The 27,692-nt window shown below is 38.6% G+C and overlaps 1 protein-coding gene across 2 annotated transcripts in view; it reads left to right on the top strand.

Moving 5' to 3' along the window:
• The first annotated feature begins 167 nt into the window (after positions 1 to 167).
• Positions 168 to 27,692, top strand: part of LOC122748586 (tubulin-specific chaperone cofactor E-like protein) — a 159,387-nt gene continuing 131,862 nt past the window's right edge. The window contains exons 1-5 of one of the 2 annotated variants that reach the window (XM_043994292.1): positions 21,182 to 21,206; positions 21,761 to 21,881; positions 23,241 to 23,333; positions 23,621 to 23,770; positions 25,691 to 25,830. In XM_043994292.1, coding sequence (XP_043850227.1) covers positions 23,638 to 23,770; positions 25,691 to 25,830 — 273 coding nt within the window. In that variant the 5' untranslated portion in view covers positions 21,182 to 21,206; positions 21,761 to 21,881; positions 23,241 to 23,333; positions 23,621 to 23,637. Of the gene's footprint in view, positions 377 to 21,181; positions 21,207 to 21,760; positions 21,882 to 23,240; positions 23,334 to 23,620; positions 23,771 to 25,690; positions 25,831 to 27,692 lie in introns of those variants that run through there. The other variant, XM_043994294.1, reaches the window with a different exon arrangement.

Raw genomic sequence — 27,692 nt, 5'->3', positions numbered from 1 at the left:
TTCTCCTTTCTCATCAACCCCACCTCCCTCCCGCCCCCTCAAGCTCTAGCTCACCCGCCCCCTCCCTCAGCCCTTTCTCTTCACTCTTTCTCTCCCCCCCCGCCCCTCGCTCACGCAGCGGACGTGACACGTGAGTTAACGTCACGTGTTGTTGTCGAGCGCCGGAAGCTGCTTCCGGGTCAATGCAGGACACTGGGCTCCGGCGGCCCGAGTCGGGGACTAGGTGAAGCGGAGCCGCTGTGGGGCCCGGCAGGGACCGGGCAGGAGGCCGAGCCTTGGCTGGGAGGAGGGCGGAGGTGGGGGGGAGGAGGAGGAGGAGGAGGAGCGGCAGGAGGAGGAGCGGCAGCAGGAGCTCCTCCACCTCCCGGGCTAAGGGGTGAGTGGAGGCCGGCGGGCCTGCAGGCAGACCTGGGCCCGGGGAACCCCCCTCAGGGGCTGGGGGTGGGGGGGTGAGGGGGGTGAGGACTGTGGGGGAGAGGGGGGAGCCGCCTCGGGAGCTTCTGGGAGAATGGGGGTAGCGGGGCTCCCCGAAAAGGAAGGCTCTGGCTCATGTCGGGGCTGCTAGAAGAATGGGGGCCAGAGTGTTGGTGGGAGGGGGAGGTGCCTGTGCCAGGGGCTTCTGGGAAGTGGGGCTTCTTCCCCCTCCCCCGGAACAACAGAGGGTATGGGGGGGGGGGCTACTCGTGCTGGGGCTTTCCCTTAGATTTGCAAGGTAAACTGGTAGAGGCCCTCCCCAACGACTGCTGGAATAAAGGGTTTTAGGTGTTATTATTATTATTATTATTTTTAAATACAGCCTGTGAAAGAAGTTTCTATCGGGAATGGGAAATAAACTGTTTGGGGGTCATTTGTGAGCAAGCTGTAGTGAAGATGAGGGCTTGGGTGCTGTCATCTTCCAGCAAACAGTAGCCCCCCAGAAGCTTTAGTAAAGTTAGGTAGAAGGGTTGTACCGTGAGTGCTGAAGGGAGTGTCTCGTAGTAAACATTGCTAAGTGGTTGGACCTTGAACGGCTTCCCAGAAGCCAGGAGCTTGCCTTTCAGGTTTAAATGGGAGAGCTCTGCTCAACATTGGGAGACAGCACCAGAGCTTGAATCCTGACCCTGCTAAATGCCCGTATGACCCTGAGCCAGGCACCTTGCATCCTTAGCTATGAAAGAAGGGGTTGGTACTAAATGGCCTTCTGCCTTTAAATAGATGGCCCTGGGTTCTTCGGTATCTGTAAGCATGTTATATGGGTTGGTTTGTTTTTTTGTTTTTAATGTCACTCCTGTTGGTAGGTTTCTGTTGGATGGTGAGGATGAATAAGAGCCTTAGGCTCGCAGGTACAGAAAATATGCTGGAATGAGTCCCCAAGGAAACGGAGTGCCTTTTCTACCATTTTAACTAAAAATCAAAGTAGGGTAAAACTCCAGCATTTAGACCTTTGTTAATAATTAGTTCCTAGAAAAAAGGGAGAAATCTGGTTAATTCTGTACAACACACACACACACACACACACACACACACACACATATAATTACATCTTAAAAGTGATAGAGCTATGTGGCATTTCTACCCAAATTTAAAGCCCATATAGCTATGTGCTGCCTCTGCATAGCCTTTCCTGATATAGCTAGTTGGCAACAATATTCATCCTAAAGATTTAGATAGTATTTTGTAAAAGAAAAAGCCCTGGACTTGGTTCCAGGAGAGACCTGGGTTTGAATTCCACCCCACTGTTTACCACTCATGTGATTGTAGACAAGCAACCACTTTTGGCTTCAGCTTCGTCATCCATCAAATGGGGATAAACAATACCCCACCTACCTACCTCACAGGGTTGTTGTGAGGATCAAATAAGATATTTATGGAAAGTATGTTGCAAATCTTTGAGGTCTTTCTAACCGTGTTATCTCTTCATACCATGTGATATCAAGTATGTGATCTGCACCAGTGGGAAGTGAGAGTATCCACATGAATGCAATCCTAGATCCATTGAATTATTCTATTTGTGTTGGCCCCTTACTAGAGTGTAAGCTCCTTAAGGGCAGGGATCTTGTTCTAGCTACCTAAGCACTGTACCTACATTTTAACCCCCAGGACCTAGCACAGTGCTGTGTACCCAGAGTAGATGTTTAATAAATGTTGGGTTTTTTTGAGATCAGTGGCACCATGCATTATAATTGATGTTTCTAAAGAACATGCTTTTCTTTGTGTTTAAAATTTTAGTTGTTAACTCGGATCTTGTTGAAATTCTTGAGACTCATTATGTGAAAAATTTGCGAGTTAAATCTTTGGCCATTACTGTTTCTGGGAAATGTGAGAAACCTAGTTCCACTAATTCATTTATCACTACGTTGTAGTTTAAACAAGGTTTTTGCAGTGGTCCAGTATTACAATGATAGAATGATTTTCTTTTTCTACTGTTTAAAAAAATCTTGAGGGGCAGCTAGGTGGCACAGTGGATAGAGCACCAGCCCTGGAATCAGGAGTACCTGAGTTAGAATACGGCCTCAGACACTTAACACTTACTAGCTGTGTGACCTTGGACAAGTCACTTAACCCCAATTGCCTCACCAAAAAACAAAAAAAAACCAAAAAACCAAACAAACAAAAAAAATCTTGAGAACTAGTAACCAAATTCCTTCTTATTCCAGTAATTATCACATGGCATATTTATAACCTAGGGATTAGGACAAGCATCTGATACTCATCATTTGTAATACAGGTTATTTGCTTGGCCACTGAGTTAGTAGTACCTTGAGGAAGTCACTTAACATACCATTTTCTTCCCTGAACATGGCACTACCTTTGTAAAGCTGGTCCTTAGATGAAAGATATTTTACTCTAAGGTTTTATTATAAAATAGAATCATATTAAAATGTTAATGAGCATTGGCAAGCAAAACAAAATTTCATGTTGCAATGTTTAAAGAACTTTTAAAAAGAACACATACATGAGTTTATTGTCTCAGGAAGTTGTAGAGTCAAGTGACATTGCTGGATTTCAAAAGTGAGGTTTATGGCTAATAATAGTGCTGGTTTGTGTGAAGCTGCACAGTCTTTTCTTTGTGGGAATAGACTTGAGAGTCACAACAATTAGAATTCCACAAAATACAAACAAGACTTTTACAATTTCAAAAACTTTTGGCATTCAATTATAGGTTGTTGTTTTGTTTTTTGTCCTCAGAAATGTATGTCTCTAAATCTGGAGTCCATAACTGCTCTGTCAGGACATGGCTAGCATGCTTCATTATAGGTTCTCTGGAATTATGGTTGGCTAATGCTATGTTCAGAGTTCTTAAATCCTTTAAAGTTGTTGCTATTGTTTCTAAATAGTGTTGTTATTGTATAAAATTGTTCTCCTGGTTTTGCTTATTTCACTATGCATCAGTATCATTTAGGTGTTTTCAGGATTCTCTGAATTTGTCTCTTTTGTCATTACTTACATCACAATAATATTACATTCATATACCATAATTTTTCCAGTTATTCTCCAATTAATGGGTACCCCCCCTTAATTTCCAGTTCTTCGCTAGAACAAAAGGTGCTATTACAAATATTTTTGTACATGTAGGTCCTGTTTCTTTTATCTCTTTAAGTCTAATAGTGGTATCAAGGACTATGCATAATTTGTTGACTGGGTACAATTCCCATTTGCTTTTCAGAGTGACTGACCAGCTCCATAGCCTGCTTTTTTATATTCCATTCATCTAAAAATTAACTCATTTGGTAATTGAAAGTTATATCAAATTTAAGTATTGTAGATATAAAACTGAGAGACACTTAAAGGTCATTCAGTCCATTTTTGACATAGGGAAACTGAGGCCCATAGAGGGATATAACTTATTTTAGTTTGCCTGGTCAGTGGCAAAGCTGCGATTTAATCTCAGGTCTTTGACTCCAAATTCAGCATTTTTTCTATGTTTTCACACTAGTTCCATATAGTTTTGCTATTCAGCTCTTATATAGTATGTTTTTATTACTCGAGCAGGTGAATATTTTAAATTTCATACTCTAAAATGACACTTTCTCTACCCACCCATCTAGTGAGGTTAACATTCCTTAATAAACAATTCAGTAATAATTTATTAAACACCCAATATGTACGAGGTATTGTAGATGGCATCTAGCCAAAATATTCTCAACCCTCTGTCCTACTCTACCTCTACACAGGCTGCCTAGCCCCCTAGGGATAACTCCATTCTGTGGATGACTCAGTGATTGGTGAGTGCTTACTTGGATTATCCACATATATAATAATAATAATAACAACTAACATTTATATAATGCCTACTATGTGCCAGGCACTGTGCTAAAAACTTTACAATGATCTCATTTTATCCTTACAGCAACCCTGGGAGATAGCTTATACTTTACAGATGGGGAAACTGAGACAAGCAGGTTAAGTGACTTGTCTAGGGTCATATAGCTATTAAGTATCTGAGGCTGGATTTGTACTCAGGCCTTCCTGACTCCAGGCCCAGTGCTATGTCTACTGTGCCACCTAGCTTCCCCTATATATCTCAGCTCATGAGAAGGCCCAGCCATGCCGCTCTCACTTTCCACTTCAGGTTCACTCTCCAGTCTGTTCCATCTTTAGACTGACTGCTTGGTATCCTCCTACTCCTCCAGCACCCACTTTCCTTTTCACTTTTATGTTTTATCCTTCACTATTGGAATGTTAGCTCTTTGGGAGTTGGGAGTTTTATTTTTGTATCTACTATGCTTAGAATAGTGCCTGACACATAATAAGGGCTTAATAAGTAGTTTATCAGAGGAGATAAAGATGTAAATGAAATGTCTACCAACAAGGAGTTTCTATTCTTTTCATAAGCATATAACACTGCTGATACAAAACAGTTTCAAGAGGGAATGAATACTGACCACCAGGAGCCTTCTTTAAGAAGTACCTGATCTGTTAGAAATTGCAAAAGGTTATGGTGAAGAGGTAGAACATTCTCCACATTGAGGGAGTGCATTGTTTTTTTCTTTTTTTTTTTTTTGCGGGGCAATGGGGGTTAAGTGACTTGCCCAGGGTCACACAGCTAGTAAGTGTCAAGTGTCTGAGGCCGGATTTGAACTCAGGTACTCCTGAATCCAGGGCCGGTGCTTTATCCACTGCGCCACCTAGCCGCCCCCGAGTGCATTGTTTTTTAATGTTAGGTATAGAGGGTATTACATTTTTAAAAATAACTTTTTTAAAAAAAGAATTTTCTTCACCATCCTAAAAATTAATGTTAAAAACATTTTTCACATAATTATTAAGAAATTCTGGGGGCAACTGGGTGGCACAATAGATACAGCACTGGCCCTGGATTCAGGAGGACCTGAGTTCAAATTCGACCTCAGACACTTGACACTAGCTGTGTGACCCTGGGCAAGTCATTTAACCCCCATTGCCCCCACCCCCCAAAAAAAAATCGGGGGGGGGGAAAGAATTTCTGAATTATGGTAAAGCTCTGGTTATTCAAAAAGCCTCAGAAAATAGAATTATTCATATAATTAAAAGTTTAAATAACTGACTTTTAAAGTCATTGTAGATGAAAACCTTCCTAAAACTATAGATAAGTAGATAGATAGATGGATGGATGGATGGATGGATGGATGGATGGATGGATGGATGGATGGATGGATGGATGGATGGTAGATAATTACATAGTAGATAGTGGATTCACTTTTACTCCAGATCTTTAAACTTGGTTAAATTTCCACTTGTCAGGTATGTTAAATACAGAAGGACTTCCTGTTGAACTATGGATTGAATTACATGATTTTAAGATTCCTACCAACTGTGAAATGTGATTCTGTTTTGGTCTGGTCCAGAGTGTCTAGGCCAGCAGTTCCCTTCTGCAATTCAGATTGGTAACCACTCTGCAATTTCTAATCTTTGAGATTGCATAAAGAACTGAGAGGTTAAGTAACTTGTTCAGGGTCATATAGATGGTACGGACTTTGATTCAAGATAGAGGCAGCACTTGAACCCAGAGCTTCCTGAAGTTGAGGACAGATGTCCATTATACTGAGGTTTCTCTTTAAGTAGAATAATTGGTCTTTTTCGTGATGACAGAGGGTCTTTTATTGTCAAAATAACAGTTTTAAGTATATCTTTTCTCTTCCATGTTGCTTGAATTATCAATACCAAGCAGTTTTGAGATGAAATGAGAACTTTGAGTTATTATTGCTGCCCCACATCAACTTCCTTAATATAACTGGCCTCTTGTGCTGTTGGTTCTGGTATTAAACAGGGATATAGAGGGGGGAAAAGTATACCTTGCAGATTTCTAGTACCATGAACATATGAATGTATTATGAATAACATGACTGCCTGACTAAGAATTCAAATACAGCAGAACCCATGCTATTCAGTCGGAGTTTTATTGAATGAGATACATGACATTTCATTTTTATTGGTGAACATCAAATTCAACTTAGATTATAAACCTATAATATAAAATGTTACTTTATGATAGAGTTTTGCTGAATTTGATTTCCAATTTGTTTTCAAACTTAGAGAAGTCTCATTTAAAAGGGCAACATTGTTAAATAACATAACATACACAAATGGTGAGAAAGGGCCATTATTTAAAATGGAATTGCTCTTACAGTGCTATTTTTGCCGTGACTTTTAAAAAACAGTGCCTCTCTTCCATCTGGGCATGCCCCCTATTGGGAAACTGATTTTCACTCTCTTTAGATGACTTCTTTCTTAGGAACTGACTAGAAGATATTCACCTAATGCTTATTCAGAGTCTAATTGGCCAAATCATGCAAAAGAATAAGCTTTAAATGGACTGACTTCCAGACTTCTTTGAAATGTTTCATTGAAAATTTTGTTTGCTAAAACTATTGTAGGTCAAAAAAGGTTGATTGTTCCAGTGGAAGGAGGTGATCCTGGAGGAGGCCATGTTATAGTCTTGAATATTGGCTTTCTTTCTATCATTGGACCTATTTTCAAGGAATGGTGTTGAGTCAGTCAGTCCAACGTTTGTAAAGTGCTTATTCTGTCCCATCCATACACTGTGTTGGGCTCTAGGGAAACAAAAACAAATTGAAATAGGCGTTGCCCTGAAGGAGCTTAAACTCTACGTGGAGATCACGTGTACATCTATAAGTATATACAGAATAAATACAAGGTAATTTGAGAGAAGGTACTGGTAGGTAGGGGAATCAATAGATCATGTAAGAGGATGTGTTTGAGTTGAGCTTTGAAGGAAGCTAGGAATTCTGACTGGTAGACAGGAGGAAGTATATTCTAGTCATAGGGGACAACCTGGGTAAAGGACCAGAAATAGGAGATGGAATGTGTTAGGGGTGGCGAGCACAGCTGTGTGACTATATTGAAGAGTATGGGAAGGAGACTAATGTATAATAAAACTGGGAAGGTATGTTGGAGTCGTTCAATACTCAGTAAGCATTTATTAAGCATGGACTATATGTTAGGCAATGTGCTGCGTTGAAGATAAACGGAACAGCAAAAGACAAACCTTGCTCTCAAGTATCTCGCAGTCTGAAGGACACAACTTGCAAATAACTGTTCAAACAAGATATCTACATGATAGATTTAGAGTTGATCAACAGAGAAAGTGTCAGCATTAAGGGGGGGAATCAGAAAAGGGTTTTTGTCAAAGGTAGGATATGAATTGAAACTTAAATGGAGTCAGAGAAGCTAGAAGAAGGAGGGGAGGAGGGAAAGACATCAAGACATTGGGAACAGCCATGAAAATGCCCAAAGCTGAGAAATGAAGTGTCCAGTTTGTCAAAAAGCAAAGAGGCCAGGGGGCAGCTAGATGACACAGTGGCTAGAGCACCGGCCCTGGAGTCAGGAGTACCTGAGTTCAAATCCGGCCTCAGACACTTAACACTTACTAGCTGTTGTGACCCTGGGCAAGTCACTTAACCCCAATTGCCTCACTAAAAAAAAAAAAAAAAGCAAAGAGGCCAGTGTCACTCGATTACACCGTACATGAAGGTGAATAAGAAGAGAGGAAAGGTGAGAAGGGACCACATTATGAAAGACTTTAAAAGTCAATCAGTGGATAGAGCACCGGCCCTGGAGTCAGGAGTACCTGAGTTCAAATCCGACCTCAGATACTTAACACTTACTGGCTGTGTGACCCTGGGCAAGTCACTTAACCCCAATTGCCTCACTAAAAACAAAAACAAAAAAAAGGTCAATCAGATGATTTTACATTCAGTCTTGGAGGTGATAAGGAGTTTATTAAAGAGAGGAGTGTCTGTGCCTTGGGAAGATCAGTGTGACAGCTGAGTAGAGGATTGACTGAACTGGAGAGTTGAGGCAGGGAGACCAAGCAGTAGACTATGAGGGTCTGAACCAAAGTAATTGCATATAGGGGAAATGTTAACTAAGACAAATGATAGGACCCGGAATATGGATATGGGGGCTAAGAAGAGAGTGAGCAGTTCTGGATGATACCTAGATTGGGTGCCTGGATAACTAAGAGGATGTTGATATCCGTGACAGTATTAGGTAAGTTAGGAAGAGGGGGGTGTTGGGGGCGGGGTAGCGTAATGACTTCAGTTTTCAACATAGTTTAATATGCCTATAGGACATCTAGTTCAAGATGTCCAATAAGCATTTGGAGACAGGTCAGGAGAAATGTTAGGACTGAATAAGTAGATTTAAGAAATATCACTGTAGAGATGATAATTGAATCCATGGGAGCTGATGAGATCACCCAATGAAATAGTATGGAAAAAGAAGAGAAAAGGACCCAGCACAGGATCTTGAGGGACACTCATGGGTAGCAGGTATGACTTAGATGAAATTCCCACAAAGGAGACTGAGGAGTGGATCAGATAGATGGGAGGCAAACCTGGATAGGGCAGTGTCAGAGAAACCTAGAGAGAAAAAAGTATCAAGAAGAGGGTGACCACTAGTGTCAAAGGCTACAGATAAGGAATCAAGAAGGATCCCTGAGGATTGGGGGAAAAATCATATTTGGTAATTAAGAGATCACTGGAAGTAATAAAGAATAGTTTCAGTTAAATGATGAGGCCAGACGCCAGATTGATAGTCTTCAGTAGCTAGTGGGAATGAATGGATTAACTGAGGGTTTTTTGAGGATGGAGGAAATATGAATGTGTTTGTTGGCAGTGGGGAATTTTGTGGTTCAGTCATTTCAGTCATGTCTGACTGATCCCATTTAGGATTTTCTTTTCAAAGATACTGGAGTGGTTTGCCATTTCCTTCTCCAGCTTATTTTACAGATGAGGAAACTGAGGCAAACAGGGTTAAATGACTTGCACAGGGTCACAGCTAGTGTCTGAGGCCAGATTTGAACTCAGGAAGATGAGTAGTCAATGAGAGATTAAAGATAAAAAGTGGGGATGAGAAAGGAGGCAGTTTGTTGGAGAATACTGTGCATGCAGAGGGATTAGCCTGAGGAAGGAGGGCTCCCTCTTCCTGTCAGACAAGTGATGGAAGAGAGAATGGCAGAAGGCATCTGCATGATGTGAGATGAGATATGAAGAAAATCATCAAAAGCCCTCAATTTTTTCAATGAAATGTGAGGTAAGACTCAGTTGAGAGGGTAAGTGAAGGGGAAGTTATATGGGGCTTACTGAGGAATAAAAAGGTTTAGAGAAGCAACTGGGATGAATGTCAATTAAGGATATGTAAAAGGATTGCTTTGCTATTCTGAGAGCCCAGTTGAGATTATTTAACAAATATGTATTGGATCCAATCAGGGTGATGTCATTTTCCCAGCTTTTTTATTCAGCTGAGTAAGAGTAGGAGCAAAGGCAGCAGATGGTGGGAGTAATCCAAGGTTGAGCACAGGATCTGTGATAGCCCAAGGAGACAAAGGACTAGAGAGAAGAGGACAGTGTAGAGTTGAACTGGTTCAAGGTGGGCAAGTGAGGAAAGAACAGCCAGTGCTAGTATGATGGCTTTGGATAGAACTAAGGGGTTGAGGGATTGGAGGTCCCAGTACGGTAGAAGAGCAGTTTTTAGGGTTGTAATGCAGAGGGGAATGGTGGAATGACAGATTGTGATCAAATAAGGGAATTTCAGGTTTTATGAACATAGAAGTGGTGCGACCACCTCTGTGTACATAGTTAAGGTAGGGTTGAATGAGTCAGGGGAAAGAGGGAAGTTGAGGATCTAGGAGGTTAGGTTGTTGGAGAAAGTATCAATATATATGAAGTCCTCTAGTTTGAAGGCTGGAAGGGAGAGGGTGGGGAAGAGAGAGAGAACAAAGGTGTGTGTGCATAGATAGAATAATTGAACCTTTGGAAGCTAATGAGTTAATCATATAGAAATCTAAATGAAAAGTATGTGTGTGGGAGACATATATGATTTTCTTAGATCTTACTTTATTCAAATACATTTTCATTTTTATTACAGTTATAACATTGCAATCATCTTCAATATACATTGTAAATAATCACTGCTGCATTCATTGTCATAGGATTTAGAAATGTAAGGGAGAGGCAGCTAGGTGGCGCAGTGGATAGAGCACTGGCCCTGGAGTCAGGAGTACCTGAGTTCAAATCCGGCCTCAGACACTTAACACTTACTAGCTGTGTGACCCTGGGCAAGTCACTTAACCCCAATTGCCTCACCAAAAAAAAAAAAATGAAATTTAAGGGAGCTTTGGGGTCATCAACTCAGAACCCCCATCATTTTACAATTGAAATAATGAGACCTAGAGATGTTGTATCCCAGAGTAAGTGTTAGAGCTAGAATTGGAAGCCAGGTCTTCTGACTTCAAATCTAGCAGTGTGAGATTTAAAATTGGATATTAGATCATAAATCTCCCCTACTTAACTTTTCCCTTAATTTATCTCCCAGACTAGTAAATGGAAGAAGCTTCTGGTTTTCTAGATAGAGCCTTTATTGTATATAAGGTGTTGTTGATTAGAAGGATAGGAAAATAGAAATACAGTACAAATCGTCTTAAATCTAGGCTTAGTCTATATTCCTTATAAAAACTCACCAAACCAAAAAGGCCACCTTTGGAGTGAGGGAGACCGTCTGTGCCGCGCCGCCAGGAGTCCCGCCAAGCAGGCAAAAAGGCCTACTCTCGTTCTCTCCACCCCGGAAGTCAAAAAACCCGGCAGGCAGTCTGACATGCGCAGCAGGCGAACTGTACCTGGCAGGCAGTCTGACATGCGCAGCAGGCGGACTGTTCATCTCCTCCCCAAAAGGGTGGTCCTTGAAAAACTGGCGTCTTTCAGTATCCTAACCGACTGTTAAAAACTTTCATATTTTACCACATTTCCCCCCTTTGCTTCCTCAAGAAATGGAATGTTTCCTTGATGGAACAGTAAAAAGAATATAATAACTTTTGCTGACTAATAATATGCGAACAACAATACAGAAAAGGAAGAGAGGAAAGCTTTGTCCAGAGGGGCGATTTTTTTTTTTTCCTCATGAACCGACGCTTTGACATTAGTCCTGCAAAGGGAGAGCCTCTGCAGAGAGTACATGTTACAGATAGTATATAACAGAAAGGAGATAGTAAAAGCTAATAAAGCAAAACAGTTCATATAAAGTCTCTGAGTTCTCTTGTCTTCTTGAAGTGGTAAGATGTCATCAGGAGGAAACTGGATTCTGGTCTGGAAAACTGGATTCTGGACTCTGGTCTGGATTCTGGACTCTGGACTCTGGTCTGGAAAGCTGGATTTCTTCTTTAACTGTTTGAATTGCTGTATTTTTTTTTTTTTTTTACTAAACCTTAAGTTTTTAACAGCAGTCTTCCCCTTGGGCCATGCTGCTTATTGGTTCATTGATAAGAAGAAAGATCTTACACAAACCAAAATATTTATAGCAGCTTTTTTTTTTTTTTGTAGTAACAAATGACTGGAAACAAAATAGAGCCTGCTTTGGGAATAATGTTTAAAAACATTGTGGAACTTCAATGTACTGAAATATTAGTGTACCGTAAGAAACTGAATACAGAGAAGCCTAGGAATAATCATATGAACTGATGCAAAATGAAGTAGCTAGAAGACAATGCACACAATAATTACAATAATATAACTGGAAAGAACAGCAAAACATTGAAACTGCTGAGAAATTATAATGACCAAACTTGACTCCAAAGAAGAGTATGAGAATGAGGCTCCTTCCCTTCTTTGAAGAGGTGAAAGATGGTGGGTTTGGAATATTATAAATAATGTTAGCCATTTCCATGTTTTGCTGAGCTGTTTTTTTCCCCCTTCTTTTTTATTATAAGGGATGTCATACTCTGAGAGGAGAATGGATACATTCCCAAATGTAGGTGTTAAAGACAAAATATCAATTAAAATTTATATTAAAAAAAAAAGATAATTAGTAACTTTGAAGAGAGCAGTTTGAACTGAGTAATGAGGTGGAGGCCACACTGCAAAGGATAAAGGAGTTTAACTTTATAGGATCTCAGGGCTTCTCCAAGGCTCAGCTCTTACATGGGGCGTTCCCTGAAAGCTATGACTGAAGTTGTTTTCTTCCTCCTCAAATTTCCTAGAGAACTTTGAATCTCTCCTTTGACCCTGTTATGTTCTTATTTGTATATATTTTGAACACACCTCTCCCCCGAAAGCTCTCATGCCATTTTTCATCTTTTATTTGACTTGAACACAGTAATTTTTTTTGTTTGTTTGTTTTTTGGTGAGGCAGTTGGGGTTAAGTGACTTGCCCAGGGTCACACAGCTAGTAAGTGTCAAGTGTCTGAGGTCAGATTTGAACTCAGGTCCTCCTGAATTCAAGGCTGGTGTTTTATCCACTGCGCCACCTAGCTGCCCCTTAAAAATTTTTTATTTTTAAATTTTTAAAAATTTTTTCTTTTTTTTTTTTTTTTGGTGAGGCAATTGGAGTTAAGTGACTTGCCCAGGGTCACACAGCTAGTAAGTGTTAAGTGTCTGAGGTACTCCTGACTCCAGGGCCAGTGCTCTATCCACTGCGCCACCTAGCTGCCCCTTCCCCATAATTTCTTAATAAATGTGTTTTAATCACAGTTTCTTCCATCTTACAAGATGTCAATGTCATACAGATTTGTCAGTCCTAGACATAATAGCTTTTATTGCCTATTGACAGATTCAAGACTTCCTCTTAAGCTATGGAATGAGAGACTGACAGAACAGTAGTTCATACTGTTGTAGTTCAGAAAACCTGGGCTTCTCTGTACCCCAGTAATGTTTATGGCTCTTAAATGGCAAATCAGGGGCTGATTGGTTTGGGTAGTGGGAGTTTCCTTGATGGGAGTCCCCTACTACAACAATGAAATCACAGGTTGGGTTGCTGCCCCCCCGACCCCCCCGCCTTGGTGCTCCCCATAACAAGAAAAGTTATAGGAGTTCCAGAATTTATCCCTGAATGTCGTTATTTTGGCATGCCGTACATTCAGCAGAAAGCTGCTTTTTCTTCCACTCACCCTACAGTTTCTTCATATCTGCCACTTAGAACTGGGTCTACCTGAAGTGTTTTGGCTCCCTGACCTTGCTTTGGTGACACCAATCTTTCCCACCCTTTCTTTTAACTTCCCCCTACCACTGAATCTGCTTATTCTGGGGTTGAGTTCAGGGATGCATCCTTATGGAGAATAGCAGAAAGTTATTTCCAAGCCACTAAGATTTCTCCAAAATGCTTAGTTGGGGTAATTCAACTCCTACTGGTAAGAAAGGAAGTTCCTGACAATTCTTTTTGAAAACCTCAGCTATGTACTCTACCTTATTGATTATCTTCATTGTCTCGGGTGGAATGATGGAGTAGCAAGAGCATGGGTTTGAAGTTAGGCATTGTTTCTCTTCCTGGCTTTGCATTGTTGCCCTTGCCATGTTGTTCAGTCTTTCTGAGATTCCCTTTCTCGCCTTGTAAAAATGAGATGATTGGAGCTCTCATCCCTTCTAGCTCAAATGTTCCAGTTCTAGGTACTGTATAGGGAAACAAGGAAGTGTAAGATGCTTTCATTGTTTGTCAGAAATTTGTAATTTAGTTTGAGAGTGCTAAAAAAGGCCAGGGGGAGAAGGGGAGATAGAATATTGTAAGACAAGAGATGATTGTCAGATGAATAGTTTGAGCAAATCTATGATTGCAAAGGAGAGAGAGGGAGTGCTGAAGATAGGAATGGTTTGTGAAGCCTTGGTGTATAGAGGTGGATCGTGTAAGAGGAAGAAATTGTGAGATTTGAATTGCTGAGGAGAAGCTGGGTGAAGATCTTCCTAGAGAGGAAATGCCATGCTATGGATGACACACATTATGTATATTATTCTGTTACCTAAAACCTGAGGGAAAAAAATTAGACTGAAGCAATTATAACCATGGGAATTTCTGCTTCCAGGCCACCTATATTCACAGATAATCAAGTACATCATTGCTATGACATTGTGTGGACATTTATGCTTTTTAAAAACCAGTCTGTACAACGCTGTAGTTTTAGAATTCTGGAAATGCTTCTTGATTAGCAAGAATGGTTTGTAAACTGCTGCAGAGTGCTGCTGTATGTAGAGTGATAGCTAGTTGTTTGTCTCTAATGAGGCCTCATTTTAACATGGCAGCTTCTGGAGCTACTCCTGAACAGAGATAATAGAGGCAATCTGTTCTCCAGAGAGCTGAGTAATGACCTTCAACTTGTATATTCACAGCAGTGAGAAAACATGCCTGCAAAATGTTCTGATGAAGTCTAACATTGGGGTGGGGGGTGACAGTGGGGACCTCCCTTGATGGGACCAGCCCTTAAAGAGCCCTTTTCTCTCTAGTTAAGAGATCAATAGTTCTATTTGGAAAAGTTCATTTGTTCATTTACTTTGATTTGGCTATAGTGTTTTCCTGTCATTTTAATAAGTAATATGTCAACAACCTGAGTATAATTCATATACTGCTCACAAACAATTAGCTGGAAACATCAAATATTTCTTCCTTAATAAAGGTAGCAGAACTCAACAGGCTGGTGATATAGATGCTTTCTTTAGTCTTAGCATGCTGTTGGTGTCACAGAAACCTAAGTAAGTCCCCTCAGTTTCATGTCCTATAAAATACAGACAAGTGTTATCCTGTCTCAGAGGTTATTGCGGGATATTACTAAGAAAAATAATTATTAGTCAGTATAGGGATGCTTTACTTGGGCTGTTGGTTCCAAGAGCAAATACTTACTTTCAGAACTTAAATAAAAATAAGTTTAAATACTTGGAGCTTTCCTCACAAGGTTACAGGACAACCAGAAATGTGGAATAGATGTATATTCATTTGTGGAAAAGTGTCCAGCTACAGAATGGAAAAAATTCTTGTTGGAAACTTGCAATAAAGATAGTACATATTACATCTTCCTTTTGTTTCCAAGGATATACAGAAAGGAGTTTTGCTCTGTATCACAAAACGACCTAATTATGGAAACATTCATTTGGTCAAGTCCATTAATTAATAAAGAATTATCAAGTGAACAAATGTTTTAGGTGGAGAGCCAGGACTTGAAGGTTGAGAAAAGAGTCTACAAAATGAAGAGACAGATTTCCACACATTTGAAAAATTATACTTTCAGCCCAAAGCTGTGTTCTCATTTTATTTATTACTCTTATTTGACCTGCTTCTGAAATTTTTTTAACACATCCTAAAATCTTAGTCTGATGCTTTTGAATTAGCAGATTAAAGTGACCTGTCATATTTTGCAACAAAATAGCAGGCATGGAGTCAAACAAATTTCCTCATGATTTGATTCTTGATTTGAGTATTTTGTCCTATTGAACTTTATGTATGAAATGAGATCGTTTTGAAGTTGCATTTCTGCCTTAAAATTTAGATTTGGAGGGGGCAGCTAGGTGATGCAGTGGATAGAGCACCAGCCCAGAAGTCAGGAAGACCTGAGTTCAAATCCAGCCTCAGATACTTGACATTTACTAGCTGTGTGACCTTGGGCAAGTCACTTAACCCTCATTGCCCCTAAAAACAAAATGAAAAAATTTTTTAAAAATCACAAAATTTAGATTTTGATTATAAATGTTGTAGCTTCAAAATGGTATATTATTTAACACCTTCCTTTAGGTTGAAGTAGGAATGAAGAATTTCTATTACTATGTAGAAACCTTTGTGAATAGGTTTAGTTTTTGTTGTTTCCTTTAAGAAGCATGGTACTTGTGAAATTAGAAAAAAATCTTTTCTTACTAAGAGGAATGAAGAGAACATATAAATTTCAGTTTCATTTGATAGCATTATTATTTGTATCCTGGTTAGAAAAGTTCATGTGCCATACTTCCAGACTTGTGTACAGAGTTTTGTTGCTTAGAGCTCTTGAAAAATGAAAGTACTTTAAATAGGGTGGCATATATTAGACTGTAAAATCTTGGTGGCTGGTGTGCTGTGATAATTTATCAGCACCACTCAGGTTCATCTTTTCAAGTGCTTTTAGTAAAACATTGGTGAATTGGCCAACAGTTCTTTAAGATGGCTATGAGCAGTTTGTTTTTTTCTTTTACGATCCGTTTATTTCCTCTACTCATCTTTCCCAAAGTTGGCGGTTTTTCTGTGTATATTATTTGAATAGTGTTCAGGAGAATCAGAACTGAATTAAAACGACAAGTGTCCTTAATACATGGAATAATAATTGCCATACTCAGGTCAACTCTTTTTCCTTCCAGCCCAGTTTTCTAACTGACTGAAAACGAGAGGATTCACAGAAAGACATTGTAGTGTAGTGGGAAAAGAACTGGAATCAAAAATTGGGGTTCAAGTCCTAGCTCCACAAAATCATTTATTTCTCTTAGCCTCTGTGCCATCATCTGTGAAATGGGGGCACTAATACTTGTGCTAGCTAACTTCACAGTGTGGTGGGGATGGTGTAAGAGAAGCATTTTTTACAAAGAGCTTTGTAAATGTGACTTGTTGGCCTCAGTGGATATGAATATATCATTCGGGAATTTATCTTAATTTTTTTCTTAAACTTAGGTATATTTTTAAACTTTTCTTGAGGGAGATAAAATGCATTATAAATCCAGATTAAATTCGTGTTGAGCATCTGGATGATCCAGCTTTCAGAAATAAATGAATAAATCTCACATTGCTATCTGCAAAGGCTAAAGGGCTCTCATAAGGATGATACTGTCTTCAAAAAATGGAAAAGATTGCTGAAGAATTAGCAAGTCCATAAGGTGAAATTAGGCAAACAAACAAAAAACCAACAATTTTAAGAGATATTTACTAAGAGTCTGTATTGCTGTTAAGAATAAAAGATTCTTTAAATACTTAAAGAGAAAGAAAAGATAAGTAGAGAACTTTTGGAACCATATACAAGTCATGGTAGAAAGGGGGCTAGCAGAGAGTTTAAATAAATTAATTGCTTCCTGGACATGAAATTAATTGCTTTATGAATATTTCTAGTCCCAGACTGTCCTTTGAAAGTGATAGATTATAGGTAAGAAATATAATAGTGGCGAGGGCATAGGATTCCCTATATTTAATTAGGTGAAGAAAAATTGGTTTATTTCACTGGAAACAAATGACATACCTTAAGAAAATATTGTGGAACTGTTACTCAGATTTGTTAACTTCTCATGAAAAATAGATAACTTAAAGAATTTATAAAGCACTTACTGTATGCTGGGCACTGGGGTTACAATTATAAACAAGCATGATAGTTCTTTCCCTTGAGTTTACATTCTAATGATGGGGGAGGGGAGACAGTAAGGAGAACTGGGGTCACTAACAGACATGGTTAGGAGATGGCTGAGAAATGCCATGGATGCCTGATTCCCCACCAGGGGACCTAGGAGCACAGTCCAAAGTTATGGTGGGAGAAGAGAGGTGTGAGTGCTAGCATAAGCAATATTTCAAAGGGACTCTTGGAAACTGCAAGAGATTCTTAACCTGCGTTCCATTAACTTCTTTTCATTAATATTTTGATAACTGTATTTCAATATAGTTGTTTTCCTTTGTAATCATTTGTATTTTATTTTATGTATTTAAAAACATTCTAGTAAAATATATTCCGAGAAATGGTCCTTAGGCTTTAGCTGACTGGCAAAAGTGTCCATAACACAAAAAAAGGTTGAACCCCTATTCTAGACCAGTGAATCTGCCTCCCAAACCAGACAATTTATGGGCATGACATTAAGCTAGGATCTTAGAAAACTTGAATAACAGGCAAAGAAACTTGAATTTTATTCAGCAGAGTGAAAAATCCATTGAAGAAATTAGGGGGTCAAGGTTTGAGATGGGAAATATCATGGATATTTTGTGGCAAATCCTCAATTTCTGGAGATTGCTGATATCCCTTACTGTTATTATATTGGACTTTGTCTCTTTGGGACAATTCATATGTTGTTTATATTGAGGACTATCTTTATCTATTGGAAGTGGTGACAAGGATTTTTATTTTATGTATAATACTGTTAAATGTAACAGTTACTTTATGAAGTCAAAATTAATCTTGCAACTTGGTCAGTAGATAATTTCCTGTGTTTGTTGTTGATCTTCATATTAGTTGGGGGCTTGCCCTTTGGTTGTAGGGCATTAATGATAAGTAGTTTTTTACTGGAGATAATTTATTTGAAAAGATGTGCAGTTTTGACATTATTCCTTTAACTGGCCAGTTTCCATGTTCTATACAAGCAAGTATTATATTATTTGTTTTATGCACTGAGGAACTTGAGGCACAAAGGGGTTGTGATTTTCACAGGGATCACTCAGTGATTTAGTAATGGAACCAAAGAACAGTACCAGGATGCCTGGCTCCATCAACCACTAGTTCAGAAACAGCCTCTTACAGATGCATTAGCACTCTGCCAACATTAGATACTGTCAAAGGTAATTTGACACCTGTTATTTCCAGAAAGTCATCAGGTTTTTAAAAAATCCTTTTAAAAGGCCTCACTATAGGGTCTCTTACTATCCTGTATTTGCTCATTTTTCAATCTGTTTTGGGTGTGAGCCTTTTCTTCCCACCCCCTGTTCCTTCTTAAGCTGTTACAGCCAATTTTAAATAGATCTATGTTACTGATACATTCTACAATCTTAATTCAATTTAAAACCCCTGTATTAATGTGCATGCCATCTGTGTTCCTGGAAAGTAATTCCAGTACAGAACCCAGGAAAATGACCAGTAACAGTGCCTGGAATTTCTTTTTAAACAGGAATGGGGGGTGAGGGTGGAATTGGACATGAGAACAAAGGATAGTTTGGTAAAGTTGTTAGATTCTTTGGTTCCCAGGTTTATCAAGAGTTTCAAATTGAATTTAACATTTAATCTCTGTGTTCCTGGCTTTGTCTGTTTCTAGAATGAGGGTAATATTATTGCCTCCAAATTGTAAGATTTCACCAATGTCTATAAAGATTTCAGAAACCTCCAGACCAAAGAGGCTAACATAAACAGGACATGTGTTTGTCAGACTGTTCAACAGCTTTTCATCTTTCACTCTCCTCAACTATCAGTTTTACGGTATGGGTCATGCCATTTTAACTCTTTAAAAAATAACAACCCAACAACTTTGCTGAATTGTTAAGTATCTGGAAGCTTATGACTTAATGAGGGGTCACTACCTAGAGCCATTTATAAAAGTATTTTTTAAAGTGTCTACTGCTAGTAGGTGGTATGGTGCCCTTTGACCTAACTACTCCTATAAACCCAGATGGATCGCTCTATATATTAATCAAGATATGGGCTGGAGGGCAGCAGTTTTGTAGAAAATAAAAATTATCTTAGGCTAAAGCAGGCTAAATCTTTGCATTTATAAGGGTATTCTGAACAGATTGTGGTTTCATCTTTTTCTATTAACTTATGAAAGATCCATTACTATTATTTAACCTTTCATTGAAAATGAAATAGATTGTCAGTCAGCATGGTACTCAATCAATCACCCACTGTTTAGAGACCTGTTAAAGTTAGAAAAAATAAAAAGGAGATATGGTGCCTAAAGTCAAGGAGCATGAACTGAGGATTTATGGAATCTTAGAATCATGGAATCATAGAGATGGAAGAGAATTAGAAATTATTTAGTTCAACACTTCTTTTAGCTTTTCCCTTGATGCTGGTTGAAGATTTCTTACTTGGTTTTTTGATTTCTTCTTTTGACACAACTTAACTGGGAAGTTTTTGAAAGTCATTAAGTCACCCCAGAGAATAAGTCTGCCAACTCAATGTTACCTACCATGTATAGTGTACTATACCAGAGTTATGAGTAAATATAAAAGAAAAAGACTATATCGTCCCTTTTGATTTAATGGAAGAGATGACTGTCAAATCAGAAAACGATCTCATGTAAAGAAAACAAAGTGCAGAGGAGTATACCTTTAAGGAAGTAATCAAACAGCCATAAACAACTTAAATTTGTTATAGCTAATGTACATTATAAGCAAAAAGTCCACTGGTGTGAGTGTACCAATTACTTCCCGATTGCATCTTTATGCATTTTGGGATTGACTTGGTATAAACATTTGTGTAAGCCATGGACAAAAATTACTAGATAAGTTTAATTGTCATATAGTAGGAAATGTTTTGGAGTGAGAAAATGGGTTTGAACTCTGGCTTTGCTGTTTGAAAGCTGCATGATCTTAAGCAATTCAATTCATCTAAAATCAATCATTTAAAAATATTTCCTCTTGAAGGAGTTTATATCCAACATGTAAATAGATAAAGGAGGTGAAAGGGAGCCATTGGAGTTTACTGAATTGGGGGGAGGAATGGTGACATGGTTAGACCTGTACTTTAGGTAGCTCACTTTGACAGCTGAGTGGAAGATGGACTGGGATGGAGAAAGAGTTGTGGCAGGGATATCAACCAGCAGGCTGTTGCAGTAATCTAGGCATGAGGTGATGAGAGTCTGTACCAGCATAGTGGCAGTGACAGAGGAGAGAAGGGGATGCATAGGAGAGAAGCTACAAAGACAGAAATGACAGGATGTGGAAAACTGCTTGGATGTTTTATTGCGGCATATAGATGATCCTGGATTATCAGCGGCTGTGCCAATCTGTTTTCCTGAGGAGCAGCCTGCCTAAATTCAGAGTGGTTCACCACCATGTTGGCCCAAAGGTGATGAATTTTTTTTCAGTCACAGCAACAGTTAAAGACTATATATACTAAGACATAGGGATATTGTGATTTCTATCCATGGAGGAAGTACTGACAAAATCATAGACCCTTAAAGAATTTTTTTTTCTCTGTTGTATGTTCAAAAGCATGATAACCTGGCCCCTTCCTGTCTTTCCAGTCTTTTTACCTCTGTGTAGTCTATAATCAAGTGACACTGGCCTCTTTTTTTTTGTTCCTCTTACAGGATACTCCATCTCCTGAACTTTGGGTAATTTCACTGTTTCCTATTCCTGGCTTCTCAGGGGTTCTGTCAAGTCTCAGATACAATCTAACCTACAAGAAGACTTTCCCAGTCTTCCTTAATTTTAGCACTTTCACTTTAAGATTATCTCCAATTTATCTTTTACATACCTTTTTTTTGCACTCAGGTGTTCGCAGTGTTTTCTCTTATTAGACTATGAACTCCTTCAGAGCAGGGACTTTCTTGTATCTTCCACACTTAACCACAGTGCCTGAGATCTTATACATATATTATAGTAAGCACTTAATAAATGTTTGTTGACTTGACTTCAAGATACATGAAGTAGGCTAGTTTGACTAGAATGTATAATTCATAAAAAAGAGATGTGTCACAGAAATCTGGAAAGATAGGCTGGGAATTGGGGTGAAGGGAGGCCTAGAGTTGTTATATCAGGAAATGACTGGCATAAAAATTAAATAAAAGACCTAAATAAAACAATTTTGTTTTTAAGATTGGCAGAAGCCAGATTGTGAAGAATTCACTTAACTTTTCTGTCTTGGTTTCCTTCCATATAACGTGAGGCTAATGCTACCTGCACTGTGGATTGTTGTAATGACCAAATAAGACAAGGGGTGCAAAGTCTCTTAATAGTAGTACAAGTACTAGAAAATCAACCTCACACCCATTGCATAGGAATGAAAGGTTGGTGTTAGTTGCTTATGTTTTATATTAAATACTGAACATTACCAACCCCTCTAACCAAGGTTTATTAATCAGCCAGTGTCAAGCAGCCTGTGCAACATTATCTGCTTTAACATACATATAAGTGCTGAGGGTTTGTTGTGGTTTTTGATGACTAGACTCTTTTGGGGTTATTTAGGGAAGGCCTTACCCTAGGCTTGAAATGGAAAGGAATAGACTTCTTTTTCAGTTAAACTGTAAGTCTGATTTGCCTTTGAAAAGATGTGTGTGAGTGTGTGTGTGTGTGTGTGTGTGTGCACGCGCACTTGTGCGCACATGCTTGTGCCTATATGCACATGTGCTTTTGAAAGACTGTTTTTAAAGTGTCATGATTCTTTAATTTTCTTTCTCTCTTCTTTTTTCTTTCTTTCTTTTTTTGTAATTGACTTAATAGATGACCTCACAATGGATGGCCAAAAAAACCCAACAAACCGTCTTATACATTGCTCTTGTCTTTCTGCTGAGTAGTAATTATCTAAATCCAAACTTGAAGTTTGATATTTCTGTTAGTGGTATCTCAATCTTCCTGGTCATTCTTTTTTTCCTTTCTTTTTTTTTTTTTTCCTGAGGCATTTGGGGTTAAGTTTCTTGCTCAGGGTCACACAGCTAGTAAGTGTCAAGTGTCTGAGGCCAGATTTGAACTCGGGTCTTCCTGACTCCAGGGCTGGTACTCTATCCACTGCGCTACCTAGCTACCCCCTTCCTTGTCATTCCAGTTGAAATTGAAACCTCATAGGACTCTATTTTTGCTTTCACACTTCACATATACAGTCACCTGATTCTGTAAATTTTTCCCTCACAGTGTCTGTACATTGTCTCCATATTAATCTTCCTAGAAAACTGTTTTTGTATCATGTTACTTAACTTTTCAAGAACTTTCAGTGATTTCTCATTGCCTTACAAGACAAAGTCCAAATTAGAGGTCCTGGCAATGACGGCCCTCTACAATCTGTGTTCTTTTGTCTGTTTTTCAAGTTTCATCTACCACAATCCCTCAGCTTTAGCTTTAGTCGGCTTACCAAATCCCAAATACACTTTACACTAACCTGCCAATTTACACTTTTGCTTACATTGTTTCTACTACCTGAAATACCTTCTTTGCTTGTTGAAATCCTACTCATCCTTCAAGCTTTAGTTCAGATGCTACTTGTTGCATGAAACTGACCCCCGAGCTGGGAATGATCTCTTTATCCTTTGAATTTTTATGACACTTAAAACACACTGATCATAAATTGCCTTGATTTTATATTGATATTTTTGGGGTATAAAGCTTTCTTCCTTCCCTAAAATCCTACTCTGATGTTTCATTATGGCATATAGATGATCCTGGATTATCAAGGACTATGTCAGTCTGTTTTCCTGAGGACAAGCCTAGCTAAGTTCAGAGTGGTTCACCACCATGTTGGCCCCAAGGTGATGAATTTTTTTTCAGCCACAGCAACTATTAAAGACTATAAATACTAATATAGATGTTGGGACCTGTAGCCATGGAGAAAGTGCTGACAAAATTGCAGATGCTTAAAGAATGATTTTTCCCACTAGTTAATAAACTCTGGAAGTTTGTGTATGTGCACGCACGCACGCGCGCACGTGCACGTGTGTGTGTGTGTGTGTGTGTATCTAGCACAGTACCCGATATGCTATAGGTACTCAGATTTTTTCTAAATTAATTAATTGGATGATTTTTCTGTTGCTTATAGAATTCTAGGAAGGGAAGATGGACCAACCAAGTGGAAGAAGTTTCATGCAAGTTTTATGTGAAAAGTATAGTCCTGAGAATTTCCCCTATCGCCGTGGTCCTGGGATGGGAGTTCATGTGCCAGCCACACCTCAGGGTTCTCCAATGAAAGGTAATTAGAAAATAGAATCAGAAGATTGCTTTATTTTGCAAATACTTTCCTTGGTGCCCAGTCACATGAGCAGGATGACTTCTAGGAGTTGCCAGTATGTTTCCCCTTTAATGTGTCTCCCCTGTGGACCTGACAATAATATTTTCAAACCAACTATGAAATGAAGTGGCCCAAAAGTGTTTAAGAGGTTATTGTTGCACAAGAATGACCTTTTGCACCAAATTGTTCTCTTCACCCTGCCTTCCTCTTTTCAGTCAACCAACAAATAAATATTTAGGGCCCTAGTGGAGATAAGATGTATAAGACATAGTCTCTGCCCGCAAGGCCCCTTTTCTAGTTAGGGAGAGAAAGCCATACTTGCATAAAATAATTAGAATATAACCTCTTTGCAGATAGGGATTTTTTCATTCTTTATACTTGGATCCAAATACCTAGTGTAGTATCTGATACATAATAAGCACTTAATAAGTATTGGTTGTTGGGTAATTGACAACATAAGAAGGTACCTGTTGATTGTGTAGACACTGAGTGCTGTAGGAGTTCAGAAGAAGGTTGGGTGGTTGAGCTGCTCAGAGAAGCCTTCACACTGAAGGCAGGGGAGCATTAAGAAGAATAGAGAAAAGTATGGAACAAAGGATGCGAAACGAGAATGCACAAAACATCTACCTTGCAATAAGTACCCTAATGAACAATTCCAGGAAATATTTCTTATCTCCCTGTCAATAAAGAACAGTATTACCAATGTTTTAAGTTCCCATGTCCAAATGTTTAGTGGGTGTTTGGCTATAAATAATTAGAAATATGGTTAATCTGCATTTCAACCAACTTAGCATTAAGTAGGAAAAAACATTATCTTACCTCCAGAGAAGGAGTTTATACACATTGCATGTTATGTCCTGGTACAGCAATCTTAATTAACCCTTTGTGATCCCTCATATGACAGAGAACTGTGGAATCTTTTAGTTAGGGATTTTCCAGAAATCATGTGAATACATTCTTGATTGTGTGTATTTTCTCTCGTCATTAAAAAGTACTAAACTGACAGCCCTATATAACCTAAAGCCTCTTTCTATATCCCATGCCTGTGGAGTACAGTGCTTCAACATACCCTCATTTCTGCCTCCAAATGGGGAAGGAGCAGTTAGTTGATTTAAGATGGGTAATGAGTGACTGATGAACTTTGCAAATCTGCCCGAAGATATGCAGGAGTATAAGTAGGTCCTTTTAACGTGAATAGACTTCCATTTTAAATTGAGAAGAAAGATGATTTAACTGATGGATTAAAGGCGTGGAAGAATCTCCATAGGTAGGAAGTGGAGAAGGTAAAAATGAAGGGCAGGGGAAAGAGAATAGTTGAGAAAAATATATGATTCTTTGTAACTATTTGACTCTGAGCTAGATACTTAACTTCTGTTTGCCTCAGTTTCCTCAGTTGTAAAATGGGGATAATATCTTGATTAAAAGAGATAATGGTTATAAAACACTTAGCATGTTTCTGGCATGTAGTGGAAACAATAAATGTGTATTCTTTTCCTCTTCTTCATACTCCTCCCTCACCCCCAATAAAAGAAAAGTTTGAAGCTAGTGAGGAAGCTATAATGATCTGGATATTAATTGGCCTATATTTGACTCTTAATATGAACTAGGCATGAGTTTTTTCTTTATTGTAGTAAATTTAAAATTTAGGGTCTTTCTAAATAGCTTCTTAGATTGCTTCCGATCTGTACTTGTAATTTCCTTCTGGGCTTGGCTCATTCCTCTGGGAATCTAACACTTTTTTATCCGTTTACTTCTTGAACCTTCCAGTACTTGTGTTAATTTCATGCAGTCTGATTTTTATTTCTTGAGGTCTCAGGGATGGGTACATGGAGACAAGAGTTAAGTTGACTTCAAAAGTGTTTTTTTCCCCCTGTGATTCAGATCGGCTCAACCTCCCAAGCGTACTGGTGTTGAACAGCTGTGGAATTACCTGTGCAGGAGATGAAAATGAAATTGCTGCCTTCTGTGCCCATGTGTCTGAATTAGATCTTTCTGACAATAAACTTGAAGACTGGCATGAGGTAAAGTTATATAGCTTCACGTTGGTGAAATGCAGCTGGAACCATATTATCATTCTTTACAGTAACGTTTGTGAGATTTCCTTTGGTGGCTTCAAAATAGGTCAAGGTGTCTGTTTTATTGAATTCTTTTGAATTCTGATTTTCACTTGACGTTTGTGTTTATTACTTTATATCCATCAGGAGAAATAACCACGGTGACTCAGACATGTTCAAACTTCATCTATCTGGCTGTGGTGATTCTTGAATTTTCCTTGTTATTATGATTGTATTTTCTTTTAGTATACAATACACAGAGTTTAAGAGGTTAATGAAATGAAAACAGCTTATCCTGCATTCAGTCTCTGCTGTTTCTTCAGTAAATTGACATAGAAATTGATGAATCCTGAAATTATGGTTATTAAAAAGAATTTTATTCATTTTGTTCAAGATGTTAATTCCAAATCTTTTTCAATTTCTCATTGTATTTCTAAGTGTTTTTAGATGATTGATATGAGCTAACATCTTTTAAACATGGTTTTAAATACATAATAGATCACATTCCTCACCTTGCAAATTATAATCTTTGTCATCACTTGACAAGGGCCACCTATAAGAATGAGGGAGAAGTATGGTTATTTCTACATGAACTCCATGTGTATTCCGTTTTTAATGTAGACATTTAGTCAATTGTTTAGGACCACTTTTTTTTCATCCTTAAGCTTTTAACTTGCCCTATTTTGTTGAGCAGTTCACATAATCAATCCCTCTGTGCTTCTGTCTCCTCTTTTGTGAACCAGGGATGGACTCACTGTCCAGAGTGCTTATTGGATTAACTGGTAAAGCACTCTACAGGCTTTCAGATGTACCTTATAGATCATCTAGCTTAATCCTCTATTTTATAAATGAGGAAACTGAGGTATAGAGAAGGTTATTTGGTGTTATTCAGATTCCAAGTCAGCCTTGCTTTGTAGGAGATTCAAAAAAAATCTATCACTCTGCCTTATTTTTTCCTGCCCTTCTATCCTATCTTTACCAACATGGTGCAGTCTCATTTAAGCTTATGACCTTTGGTGTTATAATATGTCATTTTGTTAAAATTCTTACATTATTATAGTTCCACCCAAAACTTTTTGAAATCTGTTATCTCATTTGCATGTAATCTCTGACCTGCTGCCAGTTTGAATGAGCTAAGAAATAGCCTCTACTTGAGAAGCACGTTTTCATTTTTCACCCATGTGGATAACATTTTCTACCAAGTGAATCATGTGCCTGGCCCTGCATATGCCCACAAACAAGTCTTTATTGCTTTAATGTTCATCCATCCTTCATAACTTAACAGTGAACTTCATGGTTTTCTTGCACCTCTATTGTCTTCCTAATAAGCCTGCTAGACAATTGTATTCCTGTACAGCTAAAATCCCACCTTTCCCAGTTCCCTGCTTTTCTTCTGTTGGTTATCTCCTATTTATTTTGGATATGCCTTCTTTATACATAATTGTTTGCATGTTGCCTCCTCCATTAGATTGTGAGCTCCTTGAGGACTGGCTTTTGCTTTTCTTTGAATCCCCAGCACTTAGCACAGTCTGGCACTTAGTGGATATTTAATAAATGTTTATTGACTGAATATTTTAAGTTTTGTAATATGAATAGACAGGACCTATCAGCTTGTTCCTCTGGTCTCTTCAACTGTTATGATTTTATTGTTCCTTAATATTTTTTAATTGGATAAGAAATTCCTAAGATTTTTTTTTTTTTGGCCATGCACTAGTGAAAGCTGTTGATAGGTAATAAGAATAGTCCTAATGATGAAGACTTCTTATGTGGAACGTGAGACAAAGATCTCTAGCTATATATGACCATGCTGAAAATAGAACTATGAAAGG

The sequence above is a fragment of the Dromiciops gliroides genome, chromosome 3 (genome assembly GCF_019393635.1).
Source record: "Dromiciops gliroides isolate mDroGli1 chromosome 3, mDroGli1.pri, whole genome shotgun sequence".
Taxonomy (NCBI): Eukaryota; Metazoa; Chordata; class Mammalia; order Microbiotheria; family Microbiotheriidae; genus Dromiciops; species Dromiciops gliroides.
The sequence above is the reverse complement of the archived record's forward strand: the minus strand, read 5'-3'. Positions and strand labels throughout refer to the sequence as shown.